This window comes from Clarias gariepinus, chromosome 19 (assembly GCF_024256425.1).
Source record: "Clarias gariepinus isolate MV-2021 ecotype Netherlands chromosome 19, CGAR_prim_01v2, whole genome shotgun sequence".
NCBI classification, from domain to species: domain Eukaryota; kingdom Metazoa; phylum Chordata; class Actinopteri; order Siluriformes; family Clariidae; genus Clarias; species Clarias gariepinus.
In genome coordinates, this window is record NC_071118.1 from 10982700 (window position 1) to 10999658 (window position 16959).

Here is a 16959-nt window from a genome sequence, read left to right on the forward strand (position 1 = left end):
TGAATGGATTGGTTGTTTATTTGTTTCTTTCTTTAATGCTGAGTGAAAACTCCCACTATCAAATGCAAGTTTGCAAGTGCGTTTTTTTTCCTTTTATGTGAAAGGAGACATTTTCCTCACTCGACATTAAATTTCAATTTCTTGACCCTTTTTAATGACTGTTTAAAAACCTTGATCTAGAAGTGGTTTAATTAAGCTATTTGTATTTTGTATATTGAGAAAAATAGTAAAATTAAGAACATTCTGATTGACACCTAGACGAAGGCTGGAGTTAATAAGCTGTAAAATTGCCCACAAAAATGGATAACCTATCAGGATCCATTCACATTATTGTAATTTATATGTCATGGTAGCTCCAGAAACAAAATAAAAAAATTTATGGAAACTGTGATAAATGTTAAGTTTTAGAGAAGAGTTTTACACACACTGCAGAAACAGGCTAAAAAAAAGAGTATATATTACCCAATCAGCCATAGGATTAAAAAAAAACTGCCAAATAAACTGACCTACATTGATCACCTACTCTACACCAGAAAAACTGGTGACATTCCCAGAGGTGTTTTGGAGGCAGGCCCAGAGGGGCCAGAGCTGCCCCGGTGGCACAAAGGGGACCCAAAACCTGGGTTGTTTTAATGTTATGACTGGTCGGTGTTTGTGTTGTATATTAAAGAACTCAAAGTAAGAATAGATATCCATATTTAATATCCATATGTGCACAATTTCAGTGTAGAAATTGGCACACAAGAAAAAACAGTTTAGGAAATACTATATACAATAAGACATTTCAATGTATCTGTACCAGTCTTTTATTAATTTATTCAATCTTCAGTTTAATTATATTTTATTTGTATAGAGCTTTTAATAATGGAAGTGATTTTCCTAAATTGGCTTTACAGAACTAAAATCTATCTATAAAATTGACTTGAATCTATTACTTGAAAAAAATCAATGATATGTCAGTCCAAAATACCTCTGTGGGTGTGTCTGTTGTACGATAATGAGCACCGGTATCATTTGTTGTCTCAGTAGTGGGTGGGGTGTACAACAAGCTGCACTGGCGATAACAACAGTGATGGCAGGAGGTAACTGACTTCTAGTGATGGGAACTTTGGATCATTTTAGTGACTCGTTTCTTTGAATCTCAGTAGAAAATAAACAAATCACTCTCTGAGACTATTCATTCTTCTGAGTCATGTTAAAGACTTGTTTAAAAAGAACAAATCGTTCATGAATGACTAATCACTACTGACTTCACACTAATTCACTCACTCACTCATTGCCTTCACCACTTTATCCTGTATACAGGACCACGCCACAGGAGGTCTGGAGCCTATCCCAGGAGGCTTAGGGCACAAAGCAGAGTACACCCTGGGTGGGGCGCTGCCAATCCATTGCAGGGCTCACACATATTTGTGGAAAGCCAATTTGCCTAAAGTCTTTGGACTGTGCAAGGAAACTGGAGCACCCTGAGGAAACCCACCAAGCATGGGTAAAACATGTAAATGCCATGCAACTGACTTTACAGCCAACTAACAACTAAAGAAGTGCACGAGTACCCAGAACAGAAGCACCCAGAGGAAACTATGGAGTTAATTATGTGCCAAAATTTAACAAACAAACACAATCTGCTTTGCAAATAAAAAAAACGACTTTCTCACAAATGCAGCGTTTTGCAAACAAACACAATCTGCTTTGCAAAGAAAAAAAATCGACTTTCTCACAAATGTGCCCAACGTATTTTCTCACAAATGCGCCAACGTATTTTCTCACAAATGCAATGGAGCAACTTCTGCTTCTAAAACAGCAGATGGCACTATCGGTCAATTTACTCTATTCTCCCGAGACCTCAAACAACATGTTTATATGGTTTACCCTTATGTCCCAGAGGAATATGAGCGGGGAACAGTTTTGAGGTGTCTATTATATATCCAGACAGCCAGACATATTAATAATCCACTATCTTTAGGATGGAGCCCTGTAGGGGAATACAGTTATATCAAACCACAGTTGCCTTTTACTGAACTATTGAAGGCTGAAAGAGCTGCCATTGGCTTTTTATATCCATAACGGACGTATGCGACATGATGCATCAAAATCTTTTATAATTAGTGATCATATGTACATTTAAATAATCTTTAACAAAGTTATAAGGGGGGAAAAAGCTTTAAATGAACAGTAAACATACTAAATTACAGACAGAATTCTATTACAAACCTGCTTGTAAAAAGTTTCATAAATTTCATGCTGTCTAATACAATGATTCTTGCATCTTACTGTATCTACACCTCACGCTGCAACAGCTGTCTACAATGTATGATTGTACTACAGACACAGATTATTTAAATGTGTGATCATAAAATCATTGTATTAGGATGAAATTTATGAAACTTTTTACAGGTTTGTAATAGAATTCTGTCTGTAATTCAGTATGTTTATTGTTCATTTAAAGCTTTAGGTTGGCGCATTTGTGAGAAAATACGTTGATCGCATTTGTGAGAGTCGTTTTTTTCTTTGCAAAGCAGATTGTGTTTGTTTGCAAAACACTGTATTTGTGAGAAAGTCGTTTTTTTCTTTGCAAAGCAGATTGTGTTTGTTTGTTAAATTTTGGCACATACGTAACTCCATAGAAAACCCACCAAGCATGGGAAGAACATGTAAACGCCATGCATCTGATTTTACAGTCAACTAACTAAAGAAATGCATGAGAATTAAAACTGATATTTTTATTCATTTATTTTCTGTATTTATCTATTTATTTATCCCCTGCTTGCCCAGTGACAGTGCAAACCCTGATCATCCAATAGATTGCATTCTCTTCATTCCTATTAAAAAACAAGTGTCAGCATTGCATTTTGCTAAACCCTGGTGGTTCATCCTTGTACGAATCACACTAATGCATTAAGTGCGGTTGGGAAGGTATCCCAATGCGAACACCAGTCTATCACAGAGCACCATGCACAAACAAAACATACATGGGCTTATTTGCACCTATAGGGGAAATTTAGTGTAGTCAATATTTGGAATGTAGGAGGAAATCAGAGGACCCAGAGGAACACACAGGCAAGTAAACTAAGCTTACGACTAAACCAGGATGGCCAAAAGATATGTGTAATATTTAATGACAAAAAATGTGGACTGATTGCAATTTATGAATAATAAATAAGCAAATTCATTTAATCAATTAACAAAAAAGTAAATTAATTAAGTAAATGACACTTTTGTAGTGTTTTTTATAGAAATGTATTCATTTCTTTGTTTTTTTTCTGAAGTTCGACTAACTACATTTTACTTCTCGACTAACTGTAAAAATATTGACAGAATAAATAATGATGTATATATTTTTTCTGAAAGGGGGTATAAATAAAAATAGTATTTCTGTTTTTGGTAACGCTCGGCTAACACAACGGCGTGCACGGTGCCCAGGCGGAAGTGACGTTTTCTCAGCGGATGTTACGCGGACCAGTTTTCCCGCGCTTTGAGGGAGTCAGGGAAACAGTGCTCGGAGGGGTGGTTATGGACGGGGGCGGACTTAATGCCTTGAAGTGTTGTTGAATTTAGCGGTTCGTCTTTTTTTCCCCAAGGTGACATTTAATTATTCTGTATATTTTAATCGTAATTTGCCCCAGAGCCGTGAGCAGCATAAACCCCGGGTGTTTCTCAGGATGCCTCCCAAAAAACGCGGCGGCTGCAGCGGGACTCCTCCGAGCAGAGAGGCGAAGTGCAGCAACAAGAAGGAAAGCTCGGTGCTCTCCCCGGAAAAGTAAGAGTCGTGCTTTAACACGGTTTGTGCCCTTCACCGGGGGGTTATCGTGGTTAAATTATACATGACTAAGTCTCTGAGGTCGGTGCTGTCCACTGTCTTGTTGTTACCCACTAACTAGTTTACCAAAACAACGTTTGTACTTAGCTAGCAGGCTAGCACAGTCAGAGGCATGCTATTGTTCAGCCTCATCATGTCAGGTGACAAGCTATTGCTTTCTTTTTTTGTCAAAAGGCAGCATTCTATACATTTGGACATTTCGTTTATGTAGTAGTTAAACACTTCTATTCTGTATTAGTTGTATTGTTGCTGTTGTTTTGTTCTGTTTTGCTGTCAGTCAGAGGAGTATGACCAGCAACTGATCACGTGATCTCCTCCTGTTGCTCCTCTCTGGACCTGCTTGATCTATCTGGATCCGTTTCAGTTTGGAGGTTCTGCAGTAGTGACCCACGTCCTGCCGGTCCCAGACGCGTCCAGACAGCAGTTCAAGTGTCTGCCTTTGTTGTGAAGCGTTGCTCCTGTATTCATGCATACTCATAAGCATCCTTTTAACACACTTAGTATACACCTTCATACTGTAATGCTTCATAATCAAAAAAAAAGATGAGACCCTCCTTCAATCTGGTTCTCGTTATTTTTCAGACAGTCTCTCATCAGTGTTATTACATAGAGAGAGATTAAAAAATATTGAAATTTAATATTATGGTATAGAAAAAGTCACAATATGCATCATGTTGTCTACTTACACCAGCACTTGCCTTGATTGGAACAGCGTAACACATGTGACACCGAACACACGTTCATTCCGATTGGCTCTTGCACCCACTTACACACATGCACGTGTGACTTACACCATACAGTGTTCAGGCAGCGTTTCCTTACTGATTCAGTCCAAGCTAAAGAAACCAATGTAGTGATTCTTATTTCATATTTAGTAGTAAAGAATGAAGGATTCGTTATTGTAACTTGTGTTCACATTATTATTATTATTATTTTTTTATTATAAGTAAAATTGCTTAATTCAGATTTTTTTTGTTCTCAGATCTGATTTGCATGTCATGATTCATAATAATTACAAGTTACTTTTGTCTGACACTCATGGGTGCGTCTGTTCTGTAAAATGCCACGTATGCGCATGTCAGTGCACCATCTGGGCTAAAACACCTCATAAGTTTGTGCGAGCACTCGTCCATTAAAAGTAGTGAATGTGATTTTAGCAAAAATGTGCTTGGGATTGTGCTCTGGAGGATGACAAGCTGTATTTGTTGAGGTCCAGAAGAAGCAAGAAAGTCTAGTGCCTCACTTTACATGTTTTATCAGCTATTTCTCGAACTGCTATGAAATTCTCACGCTGCTGAATGGTGCTGAATGATGTCAGCAGGTGCCATATGAATGCGCAGATTGCATAAAGTGCGATCTCATGAGACCGTTTTTATGTGTTAAAAGTGAGCAGTCAAAAAGTAGACATCAGCTGTTGTCCAACCAGAAAGTTGTCAATGAGCGTGTGTAGAGCCAGGGTGCTTTTGTTTTGAGATTAATTTAAACTCACAGTTTTAAGCATAATTTGTGTGCCTGTAATTCATGAGAGGTTTAAAATTAATTTGCTTACACAGTTTTGGGACTAATTTAATAGACTGGTTAGTATTTTTAATGTTTATGAGCGAGCATGTGCAAAAGGTATGAAGGAGCTGAGGGAATTGATGCATTACACAATAGATTAAGTTAAGTACAAATGCATATGTGGTGGCCAGGGTTGATGTTGTGGCAGACTGCCACAAATAAATCAGTGTTTAGGGAAACACTATTTTTTTGACAGCGGAAGGTGCCATGTTTTTAAAAAATATTATTTAAGAAAACAATCCTCATGCCATGACACCCCCTCACCTGCACCTTTTCTGAGAACAGTTTGCACCAGTCTTTGGTTGGCCTCTCTCATGAACTAGACGTTTCTGTTTTTTCAGTAATTTTTTGAAGTCTTGTCGCCTTGCATCTCCAGGGTCTGGGTTCAATTCCTGTCCAGTCTCGATTCCCGTCTCTGTGTGCATGGAGTTTGCATGGGGTTTTCACCGGGTACTCCGATTTCCTCCCACAGTTCAAAGACCTGCAGATTAGGCTAATTGGTGTTTCCAATGAGTGTGAATAAGTGTGTGTATGTGTGTGCCCTGCGATTGATTGACCCCTTATCCAGGGTGTACCCTGCATTGTGCTCTGCATTGTGCCCCAAGTCGTCTGGGATAGTCCCGCGACCCTGAATACAGGATAAAGCGGTATTGACGATGAGTGAGTGAGTAAGTTAGTTTTCGATAGCTGGGTAATTACTTAAACCTCCTGTGTGGCACTAACAAACATGCCAGTCAAAATCAGTGAGGTCATATTTATGTCCCCATTCTCATTGTTGATGTGATCCTTACCTGAAGCTGCTGGTCTGTTTCTGCATGATTTTGTGCATTACACAACTTGCTTGGCTATAATATAATTTCATTTATATAAAATCACTATTTGTACTTTTGTTCCAAACAAAGTCATCAGGTGAAGAATTTTTATGTATTTATGTATTTCTCTCTCTCTCTATCTCTTTTTCTCTCTCTCTCTCTCCCCTACCTCTGTCTTTTTGTTTCAGCCACAAAGAGAAGGATCCTGAGTTTGTAGCCCTGTGTAAGGACCTCTTGGTCTCCAACTCTGCATGTACCCAGGCATGGTCACTGTGGGAGTCAATGGTCAAGACAGCAGAGAAAGTCGATGTATGTATTCTTTTTTCATAAAATTTTAACCAATTCTATTTGCGTTTGTAGATATTATTAATTCCTAATTTCATTTTATCGCAAACATTTGATATTTTTCTAATGCAGGAGTCATGCAAGCAGCTCTGGGGAGCATGTGTGTATATTTCAGTCGTGGACTCGGATGACCTCAGGTTTACATTTACAGAATTTCAGAGGGCTGTTGGTCTGAGGTAAGACAAAAGAATGATAAAAGATCTCTGAATGACATGGCAAAACATATCTAATGTGTAATGTTTTGATTGACATCCTCAGTTTATGTCATGACACTTTGGTATTATACACAATCTAATGAAAAACAAAAAAATCAGAGTAAGATGAGGATGTGTTAATACATTGCCTGGCCAAAAAAAGACACCTATAATGAGATTTGAAATTACTGGAACTGAATTAAAAACCAACTATGGAGGACTAAACCTGACATAATTATAAATAAATAAATGTGTGAATAAATAAGTAAATATAGAAATAAATTAATACATAAATACAATAAGCCCTGGAAAATTGCTAAATATATTCCTACTTTTGTTTATTAACATATTTCAAGATTTATTTATCTCTGAATTTTACACATTTCTTCATTCATTTATTTATTTTTGTGTCACATTTCTTTATTTATCTATTTTAGATTTTTCACATTTTTACATATATTTATTTCTGCATTTCCACATTTCTACATTTGTTTCTTTGTCGCTGTATGCTGATAAGGTAGGCGGTCCCAGCCTTAGTCGAAACTGTGATTGGGCCGTAAGGCATTTCAGACAGAAGCAATCGATCTAATCAGCGTGATGCTTTTTAGTTATCTGAAACTAACTATGCAAATAGCTGCCAACGAGAGACCGTAAGCACACGTTCTGCGGGATCCTTAACCAATCTGTGTTTGACGGTCTTCAAGAACTTCATATCCTCACGCAGAAAGAGAAAGAGAACGTTTCTTTTCTCTTTCTGCGTGAGGATATGAAGTTCTTGAAGACCGTCAAACAGTTTGGTTAAGGTCAACATCTATCTCAGCATCAAGCTGAACTAAATCGTCCATTAATCTTTCGACTCGCTATAAAACATAGTCATTTGCTGCAAGGTTCTCAATTTCACCGGCTAATGATCTTAACTCATTAGCGGCAGCGTCATTAGTTATAGTACATTTAAAAAAAACAACAACACATGGACATGCTCAAATCTAATTTGTGTAATGTTTTGAGCTTGTATTTCTGTCTTTTCCTCTGGTAAACCATGTCCCTGCTGTGTTGTTTTTTCGCAGTGTAAAGCAGTTTCTCGCCCTGATGCGAAAGCTGGATGAAAACTTGGACACAATAAGCCCTAAAGTAAACTCCGCAGTGACGAGGATCGAGAAGAAATACGAGGTGTCACTGGCTCTCTATCAGAGATTTGTGAAGTAAGACTTTTTAAGACACACTTATTGTCGTTACTTAGTTGATTGGTATGTTGGGTTCTAAGAAAGCACTAATATGTGTAGGGCAGTGGTCCTACAGAACCACTGCTCTACTGTGTGGATAAGCTGTAGTTTAAAGTCCATGCTATGTAAGATCAGATTTGGAGATCAACTCTGGAGCAAGTTACTGAAGTGACTTATCTTTACTCTGTTGTGGTGGTGGTGTTTTTTTCCCAGAACATGTGTAAAAATCTATTGTGTGCCTGATGAACTTAAGTAAGTAAAAACTCTCATCCACGCATATCCTTTTTTTCCAGTTCTTTTACCTGTGCTTGCTTAAATGTTATACAGCACCTGGCCCAAGCTCTTATGTGTCCATAATTTATTTCGTTCTTCCCTCAGGAGACAAAAACTTTTGCGCTGTAGCTGGATCTTATTCCTCTTGGCTAAAGGTGGGATATGAGTTTTTTTTTTCTTTGTGTTATTTCAATACTTCTGTATAAGATATAAAAGAGACTAATGATGCACACCAGTTCTTTTGCACACTTTTAACATTTTTCCAGTCCATATCAGATGTGTAAAGCCAGGTGTTGTTTAAATGGTGGATATTTTAGCACAGCTGTAGCACTGATACTGTTATGATAGTGTTGCTAATGTTGGTTACCGAAACCTGGTGCCAATATGGCAAAGGTACTCGTATAATCGGTGTGAACTACAACCGAATCAGACACAGATTTCGGTGCTTCACTTTAGTGCCATTTAATTCCAGAGCGATTGATTGAAATATTTGTTCTCTAACACAATCTAACACAATTTTTTCTAGTAACACGAGTGTCCACGTTTATTTCACATTCCGATTTAAAAAAGCATCCTCTATAAACGAGACCTAAAAATTAGCGCATCAATGCAGTAATAACGCTCTGGCGGCAACGGGTAGCGTTAGCTAGCTGAATTAAACATGCTTAAATCAAAATGCCTAAAGCTAAACGTCCTAGAGTGTCCCTGTATTTCACAACAAAGGATTCCGACTCCAGGACATAAAACAAATGTCTTTTAACAAATGAGTGTAAAGGGGAAACATGTCAAACCTAATGAAACGTCTGAGATATGGGATGAACTTAAAAGCAGAGTGATGCTCAGGCCTCATCAACACCATCCGAGAGGATTTTGTATGTTTATCAAAATGGCATTTTAGATTACTTGCATTTGATAAACTTGAGAGGGTGTGTTAATTTTTTAGCAAGAAAATTGATGCATAATATAAAGTTTGGAGAAAATTAAGCATGCAGTAAATCCACCAAAGCGGGCCTAAAGACATTGAGGATGCAAAATTGTAGAGGGATTTTTAATATCTCAAACCGGTCAGCCGTAATGATAACTTAACCTTATGCTGAAAAATGGTTAATAACTTTGTGTGGCCTTATATTGAGTGACATTATATTCAGTAACATCATAGTAACACGTTCAGTGACATCACATTGAGTAACATCATAGTAACACGTTCAGTGACATCACATTGAGTAACATCATAGTAACACGTTCAGTGACATCACATTGAGTAACATAATAGTGTGCTTTTTTCCAGCATCTGCGACCTATTCTATACACATACACAGCACGAATGTTCACACACACACACACACACACACACACACACACACACACACACTTAAGTACAAGTATGCACAAACACACTGATACATCACATTCATACACACACATTTCAAATGTTAACACTTTGACACGCACGCATGTACACACTCATACACTCACATGCACAAACATTCATACATCATACACACTTACATCTCTCTCATGCACGCAGAAACACGCACATACATCACATTAAAAAGTCATGTCTCACACACACAACACACATACTAACTCTCACACGTGTGTATATATATACACACACACCAACTTTTTGGAGGCATCAGCCCTATTACGTCATATTGTGTGAAGTGTGGAATGTGTGCGGTGCACCCGGGGCGGCGATGGCTCAATGGCTTTTGACACACTTAAAAGACAAATGGTGGCAATGGCGCAGAGTGCTTGGGCCCACTCATCGTTGCCTTCAACTATATTTATTATTATATTTAAATTATAAAATAAATTTAAATATATAAAATTTTTTGCCTTTTTCCCCCCCTAATTATGCTAATTATTTAAGGCCAACCTGCAGTCTTACATGTCCCTGCGTTTGTGATTATACAGGAAGCGCTCTGCAGATGGAGGATGACCTGGTGATAGCCTTCCAGTTACTTTTGTGTGTTCTGGAGTTCTACATCAAGCGCTGCCCGCCCTCTCTCCTGCAGCCTCTCTATAGTAAGCGAGTTACACCTAATCCTCCTTGACAGAAAAAAAGATTTTAGTTTGCCAGAGTTTGTAGTTAACCTGAATACCATTTTACACCCATGTCTTCTTTTCAATCAGAGTCGGCAATAAGCGAAACGACGCAGAGCCCCCCAACCCGGACTTCGAGGCGGAATAAAGCCAAGCCTCGTCCTCCAGACATGGACATGCAGTTGCTGGAGAAGTTGTGTAAGGAGAGCGACTGCAGTGTAGATGAGGTTAGAAAATTCACATGCATCTGTAGCGTGAGAAGGGCTGGTGGTTTCTGTTCTTTATGGACATCACAAGTAATCAGTTGTAAAACCAAGAAACATTATTTGTTTCCTGTTTGTGATGATCAGTCACAGATAAGAGACAAAATGAAAGATAAAGCAGAAGTAGGTGTAAAAAAGATAAGTACAGTGTCAGAAAAAAAATACATGAAATCCACTTTGTTAATCTCTCTTTTATTGTCAGGGTGATTATATATATATTTTTCCCTTTTAGAAGAATGGTAACAAAATACTTTTGAAATATTACAGGTGAAAAACGTCTACCAAAGCAGTTTCTGTGCCTTTCTGGACTCCATGGGCTTGTCAGGATCACAGGAACTTCCAGCAGTAAGTTTCCTCCTGCCTTAGATGATATGTGATTGCCTAAATAGAGGGTTGTGTTTCTTCCAAACTGTATTTAAAAATAAAAAATAAACACAAGGCCAAATTGTTTTTTTTATTGAGCAAGTACGTGGAGATTTATGGCACATTAAATCAGAATGATTTCAGTAAAGCAGTATAACTATAGTTATAACTTGTACAGTATAACTTTTTTTCAGGGAAATTTACTGATGTTTGATATTATACCATATTTTACCAGAGGCTATATAGTCAGCGCACAACACACAGGCTGCATCAACTTTAATAAATTAATAAGTCTATTAACAAGTTTTCCGCTTTAAAGATAAACCTCTCATTAAAATTTTTATGATGATAAATATAATCTAGAGCACAAGTTGGGGGAATCAGCTATCAGTGCTACTGTAGATAGAGTTGGTCAGAGTGGTCACAGTAACCCCGCTTCACATCAGAACACCCCAGTATTTTATTACTTTCCTATAATGGCATAAATTAGATATTCCTTATTTTATAGATTTATAAAATGACGTTTAATACAGTTTTCAGTCTACTATGTTCAGAATTTCAATACAGAATTATCTTTTTCTTTGTAGCAAACTGTCCTTTTTTCAGTTTATGTCCTTTTAGAGGAAAAGCTGTCCACAAAGTCTAACAAATGAAAATCACTTTTCCTCCTCTGTTTTTATAGTACAAACATGCATTAGTGTTGCATCTGGCCTGACCATAAGCTTCTGTATTTCTCTTAAATGAATAATTTAAAGATGTGCAGTGAACCTGAAGTAAATATTAGCTTTGAGCTGAGCTTTAAAAGTCAATAAGTCTGTATTATCTGTCTTTTGATTGCGTTACATGATTATATAGACTCTGCATGTTTATGAGGATGGGGAATATTGTTGCCGGTTCAACAAAATATAATTGAATGCTAAAGCCTTGTTTTGCTTTAGAGTATATTTGCACAGTGTTTAGAAATTGGTTTTGTTCTCTTTATAGGTGGAAACTTTATCCAAAAGTTATGATGAGCTCTACCATAAAAGCAAGGACTTTGACGCACGACTGTTTTTAGATGATGATGAGACCCTCAAATCAATCAAAACAGAAGTGTATGTATTGCTCATGAATCTGCCTTTGTATCAAATTAAAACTCGATTCTGATTTGCTAATGTTTGTGGTTAACTGTCTATTTTACTTTCTTTTCTTTTAGTATAAAGGTAGAAATGACTCCTAGAAAGAATCCATCTGGAGAGGAGAACGTCTGCATTCCACCACAAACCCCAATCAGGTAGGAAAGCTTCAACTGCTGCTTTGCATATATGAGACACACAGCAGTGCTAACCACATCAAGATATGGGTTTAATAATATCACATCACATGTACAAACTGAATAGAGCCGTAACTAATTGAGTCACTCACATGAATGGTTAAGATCTTGACTTGCAAGATTTAACCTGCGTCAGTGGTTGATTTTTTTAGTCATGGCAAGAAATTACAATTTTTTGGTATATACCAAAGGTGCCAAGTGTGGGAGAGGATACACAGTCAGAAATGTGCTAATGAGCTGTTTCTCCAGAGGAAGGGTTTTCCCAGAAGTAATGAACTACAAGTTTAAAACAATGTAATAACATATTGGTTTCCATAACTCTAAGCGGCAGATACACAAAGTCTTGAAACACCATTTAATTTCATGGGCAACTTAAGCTATTATCCTGTCCATTGCACCTGCTAATTATTCTGCTTAGCCTGATAGTTATGTTGCTTAGCAACCAGACCTTAATGTTGCCAAACCATGTTAATAAATTATAATTACTTAAACACTAAAATGAAATTTATTTACACATTTCTGGTTGTCTTGTAAACGCAGTAAGCCACTGAAGCGTGTACACTGTGGTTATTTTATTGTGGGTCACTTTGGCATGTATGCCCTTTTGCTTTATTAATTTGGGGTTGTGGTGTTGTACTAGTGATTGGAAGATCACTAGTAGTTTAATCTGCACCACCAATTTCCCACTTGAGCAAGGCTATTAATTTTCAACTGCTTAGATGTTTGAGATATAAAAAAAACACACACACATGTAATAGTTTTAGAGATGGAGGGAGGGGATTGATTCAGTTATTAATCGCGATTCTTTTGTATAATCGATACTGACACTTTTATTTACTTTACAAATGAAATGAAGTGGTTGTTTGATCAGTGACCAAAGTTAAGTTCAGTTTAATTTGCCCTGATCACTGATCAGCCGTAGATGTATGCATTTTTATGACGGTACATTATCGAAAAGCATGCATTTTAAAAGCCTCTGATTTGCCTTTTTCTCCAAACTCTGTGAGCGAATTTGTCTTAATCCTACTCATTACACACGCTTACACAAGTTTTAATACACTGAGCCCTAATTAGTCGAAAATCATGTGCCTTAGAAGCTCTGTGTTAGAAGCGTCACGTGGTACCATGCTCACTATCAGGTTGAGTTTTTAGATTTGCATTTCTTTATAATCGTACAGGGGATACACATTTTCACCCTGTGTGGTAGAATTGAATTATTTGCTATGTTTGTTTAGAAATAATTATTATGGCGGATTACAGAGATACTTGCTGCACTGTTAAATGTTTAACACATGTATTTGAAGTTATTTTCTGTTGTTTAAATGCTGTCTGTGATTTTTAGGTGAGAAAAATGTTATAAGAAATGAGCTACATTTTAATTAATCATTAAACATTTTAATGATCACTAAAATCATTAAGGGTTAAAGTTGTGAAAAATGTTAAATTGAATATGGATATTTATAAAATTGCACTACTTTATAAAATCACCATTTTAATTGAATTAGAACCTAGGTATCTTAATATCGTGTCAGGAGGTGACTGGTGATTGCCACACCTAGAATGTTTTCCTTACTGTTGATAGTCACATAACAAATTATGTGCAGATGCATGGTGCCCCTTTAACAAGATGTTAAAGTTGTCAAGTTAGTTTATATATGATAAATAGTAAGGGTAAGATGCCATCATGCCCTGTAGAGAGCTGTGTTTTTTTTAATATAGCATAAAATAAAAAGAAAATTATGAAAATAGTACAACATTTCTTTTGTCCAAGGGTACAGTTTTTTCAGCAGATCAGGATTTCAGCAACTGCAATAGCAAGTGTGCAAGTAATTTGTAAAATTTTAGAAAATTTTCCCAAGCTGGGAAATTAGATGCCACTGTAATTATTTTTCTTGAAGCCTTACTTGTTACATGCCGGATGTAATGTAATTTGGTTATAGTTTAAAACCCATAAAAAAAGGTAAATTCCTGACATTGCAGAAAAGAATGCACTCTGTGTGCTTTTGACCTACTTTTGGTTTGTGACCAACAAGTTTAGAATCATAACATGTTCCTGTTTTATATCCTTTGTAACTTGGAAATTTTGTCTTTCAGAGCGGCCATGCATTCAATTCAGCAGCTGAGGGGTGAGCTTACCTCAAACAGTGACCGACCATCAGGCATACTCATGGTTTACTTCAGGGTATGCTAACAACAACTACCTTTTAAATGTTATTCTCAGTGCCTTACACTTAGTTCCCAACATTTTAAAGTAACTCACTGGCAAAGAAATTAAGCTTACAGTACCATGCAAAGCTTTCTAAAAATTGTTTTAAACATTGTATATAATACTGAAATCTGTAAAATTGTGACAGATCAACCCATAATGTTTTTTAATTTTTAATTTTTCAAAGTAACCACCTTTTGCTTTGATAACAGCTTGCACCCTCTTGGCAGTCTCTCAATCAGCTCCATGAGGTAGTCACCTGGAATGATTTTCCATCTATCTTTGAGTTCCCAGTGATGTTGAGTACTTGCTGGATCTGGTCTCACTCATCCCAAACTATCTCAATTGGATATAGATCGGAAGCCATGTCATCTGTTGTAGTTCTCCTTCTTTGGCACATAGCTCTTACATAGCCTAGTGGTGTGTTTGGGGTCACAGTCCTGTTAGAGAACAAATGATAGTCCCTCAAAGTACAGACCACATGTGTTGGCATGTTGCTGCAAAATGTTGTTCTAGCCATTCTGGTTACATGTGCCCTCATTTTTCACTGAGTTACCAATGGTGTCACCCACAAAGTGCCCCACACCATCACACCTTCTCCTCCATGCTTCACAGTAAGAACCACACATTCAGAAACAATCTGTTAACCCTCTCTTTGTGTAACAAAGACAAGGTGGTTATAATGAAAAGTCTTAAATTTGGTCTCATCAGATCAAAGGACAGTTTTCTACTGATCTAATATCTGCTTGCCCAAGTAAGTCTCTTCTGCTTGTTGTTCTTCAAAAGTAATAGTTTCTTTGCGCAATTCAACCATGAAGGTCTAACTCGCGCAGTCTCCTCTGGACAGTGGGTATTGAAATATGTTTGCTGCTTGAACTCTGAGAAGCATTTATGTGGGCTCCAATTCGAGGTGCAATAAACCGGTGGTTTCTGAAGCTGGTCATTCCAATAAACTTAACCTCTGTTGCTGAGTTAGCTCTTGGTCGTCCTCATGCGAGCTAGTTTCATTATAGCCTTTGATGGTTTTGGAGACTGCACTTGGGCATACAACTTGACATTTTTTTCTGATTGTTTGATCTGTGATGATGGACAATAGTTTTAGAGTAGTTGCAGTAGCACTAATCAGGCTATTGAAGCTGCACCCACCCTTCCTATGATAGTACCATAAGATCGCTAGAAATGTCACAAATTAACTCTTGACAAGCCGTCCGTGTGAATTGAAAACCATTCCAGGTGACTACCTTTTGAATCTGATAAAAGAAGGTGAAGCAGAAGGTGTGTCCAAACGTTTTCCTTGCAGTGTGCACTATTATAACCTTGCTACAATTATCAGTTTTCTAGTTTTCCTCATTTTTGCCTTGTAATTAATAAGCCAATGGAAAGCATACATCTTCCAGTTTAGCAATGACAAAATTTCACCAGGTAGCGCTGGCGGAAGAAGACAGAGCTTATTGTCGGAATTGCTAAATGACAGAATAGAAAGGGTTTATTTAAATGTTAATTTTGGGCAATGCACAACATAAACAAAATCTGGATTTTTTTTCTGCATTCTTGCCATATTGTCTCTCAGCTACAATCCAGACAGAAATTTGCAATATTCAAGAAATTTACAATTAAAAATTATGAAAAATACAAAGAAAGACAGTTTGTAATTAGTTCACATGTTTGATGTTTAAAAATGCATTATTCCATCATGTTTTTATATAATTTGTAGACGGCTGATTCAGACACAAGTAACATCCGTAATGTGGTGATGTCACATCCATTAAGTCAGTTTTTCTAAATCATTTACTATATAAATGACACATTTTACATCTACACTTTTCATTCAAGTCTCCTTCATAGTAAAATTGTAATGCTTTCTGTAATTGTCTTTAAAATTGATTCAGTAACCTGTACTCTTCCATAAAAGTTTGTATTCATAGTGATGATAAAATTGCTGTATATTTTCTGGATGCAAATAATGAAATTAATTCAGAGGATTTCTTAACCCCAGTGACAGTAACTTCAGGTTCCCACATAGTCTTAGGTTTATAAAGGGGTGAGAAATTACTATGGGAAATTTAACAAACCAACTAACAAGAATAGATTTACATGATGCACACATCTACCAGAAACACAAAGGAAGCAGTTTAAATATAGAGGAAGTTATAAATACCACACACAGACTTTTTATATAGGTCCAACCATTTTTAAGCACTAAGCATGATATTGTACAAAATACAGAAAGAACTAATGGGTAAAATGTTTTTTGAGACAGCAAAATATTTTTTTTAAATACACTACATTTACATTTGCATTTACATTTGGGCATTTGGCAGACGCTCTTATCCAGAGCGACTTACATTTTTTTTTATCTCATTACACATCTGAGCAGTTGAGAGTTAAGGGCCTTGCTCAAGGGCCAACAGTGGCAACTTGGTGGTTGTGGGGTTTTGAACCTGGGACCTTCCGAACCGTAGTCCAATGCCTTAACCACTGAGCTACCCCTGGCCCCACATCACACTAGTAAGAGATGGTGCTAATGAAATCAACTGAATTG

At 37.0% G+C, this 16959-nt stretch overlaps 1 protein-coding gene across 1 annotated transcript in view; it reads left to right on the forward strand.

The window, feature by feature from the left end:
- The first annotated feature begins 3495 nt into the window (after nucleotides 1–3495).
- Nucleotides 3496–16959, forward strand: part of rb1 (retinoblastoma 1) — a 42991-nt gene continuing 29527 nt past the window's right edge. Inside the window, exons 1-12 of the mRNA XM_053478382.1 lie at nucleotides 3496–3760; nucleotides 6381–6501; nucleotides 6610–6713; nucleotides 7799–7933; nucleotides 8168–8206; nucleotides 8333–8382; nucleotides 10145–10255; nucleotides 10364–10500; nucleotides 10804–10881; nucleotides 11884–11993; nucleotides 12095–12172; nucleotides 14306–14393. Coding sequence (XP_053334357.1) covers nucleotides 3663–3760; nucleotides 6381–6501; nucleotides 6610–6713; nucleotides 7799–7933; nucleotides 8168–8206; nucleotides 8333–8382; nucleotides 10145–10255; nucleotides 10364–10500; nucleotides 10804–10881; nucleotides 11884–11993; nucleotides 12095–12172; nucleotides 14306–14393 — 1149 coding nt within the window. The 5' untranslated portion in view covers nucleotides 3496–3662. The remainder of the gene's footprint in view (nucleotides 3761–6380; nucleotides 6502–6609; nucleotides 6714–7798; nucleotides 7934–8167; nucleotides 8207–8332; nucleotides 8383–10144; nucleotides 10256–10363; nucleotides 10501–10803; nucleotides 10882–11883; nucleotides 11994–12094; nucleotides 12173–14305; nucleotides 14394–16959) is intronic.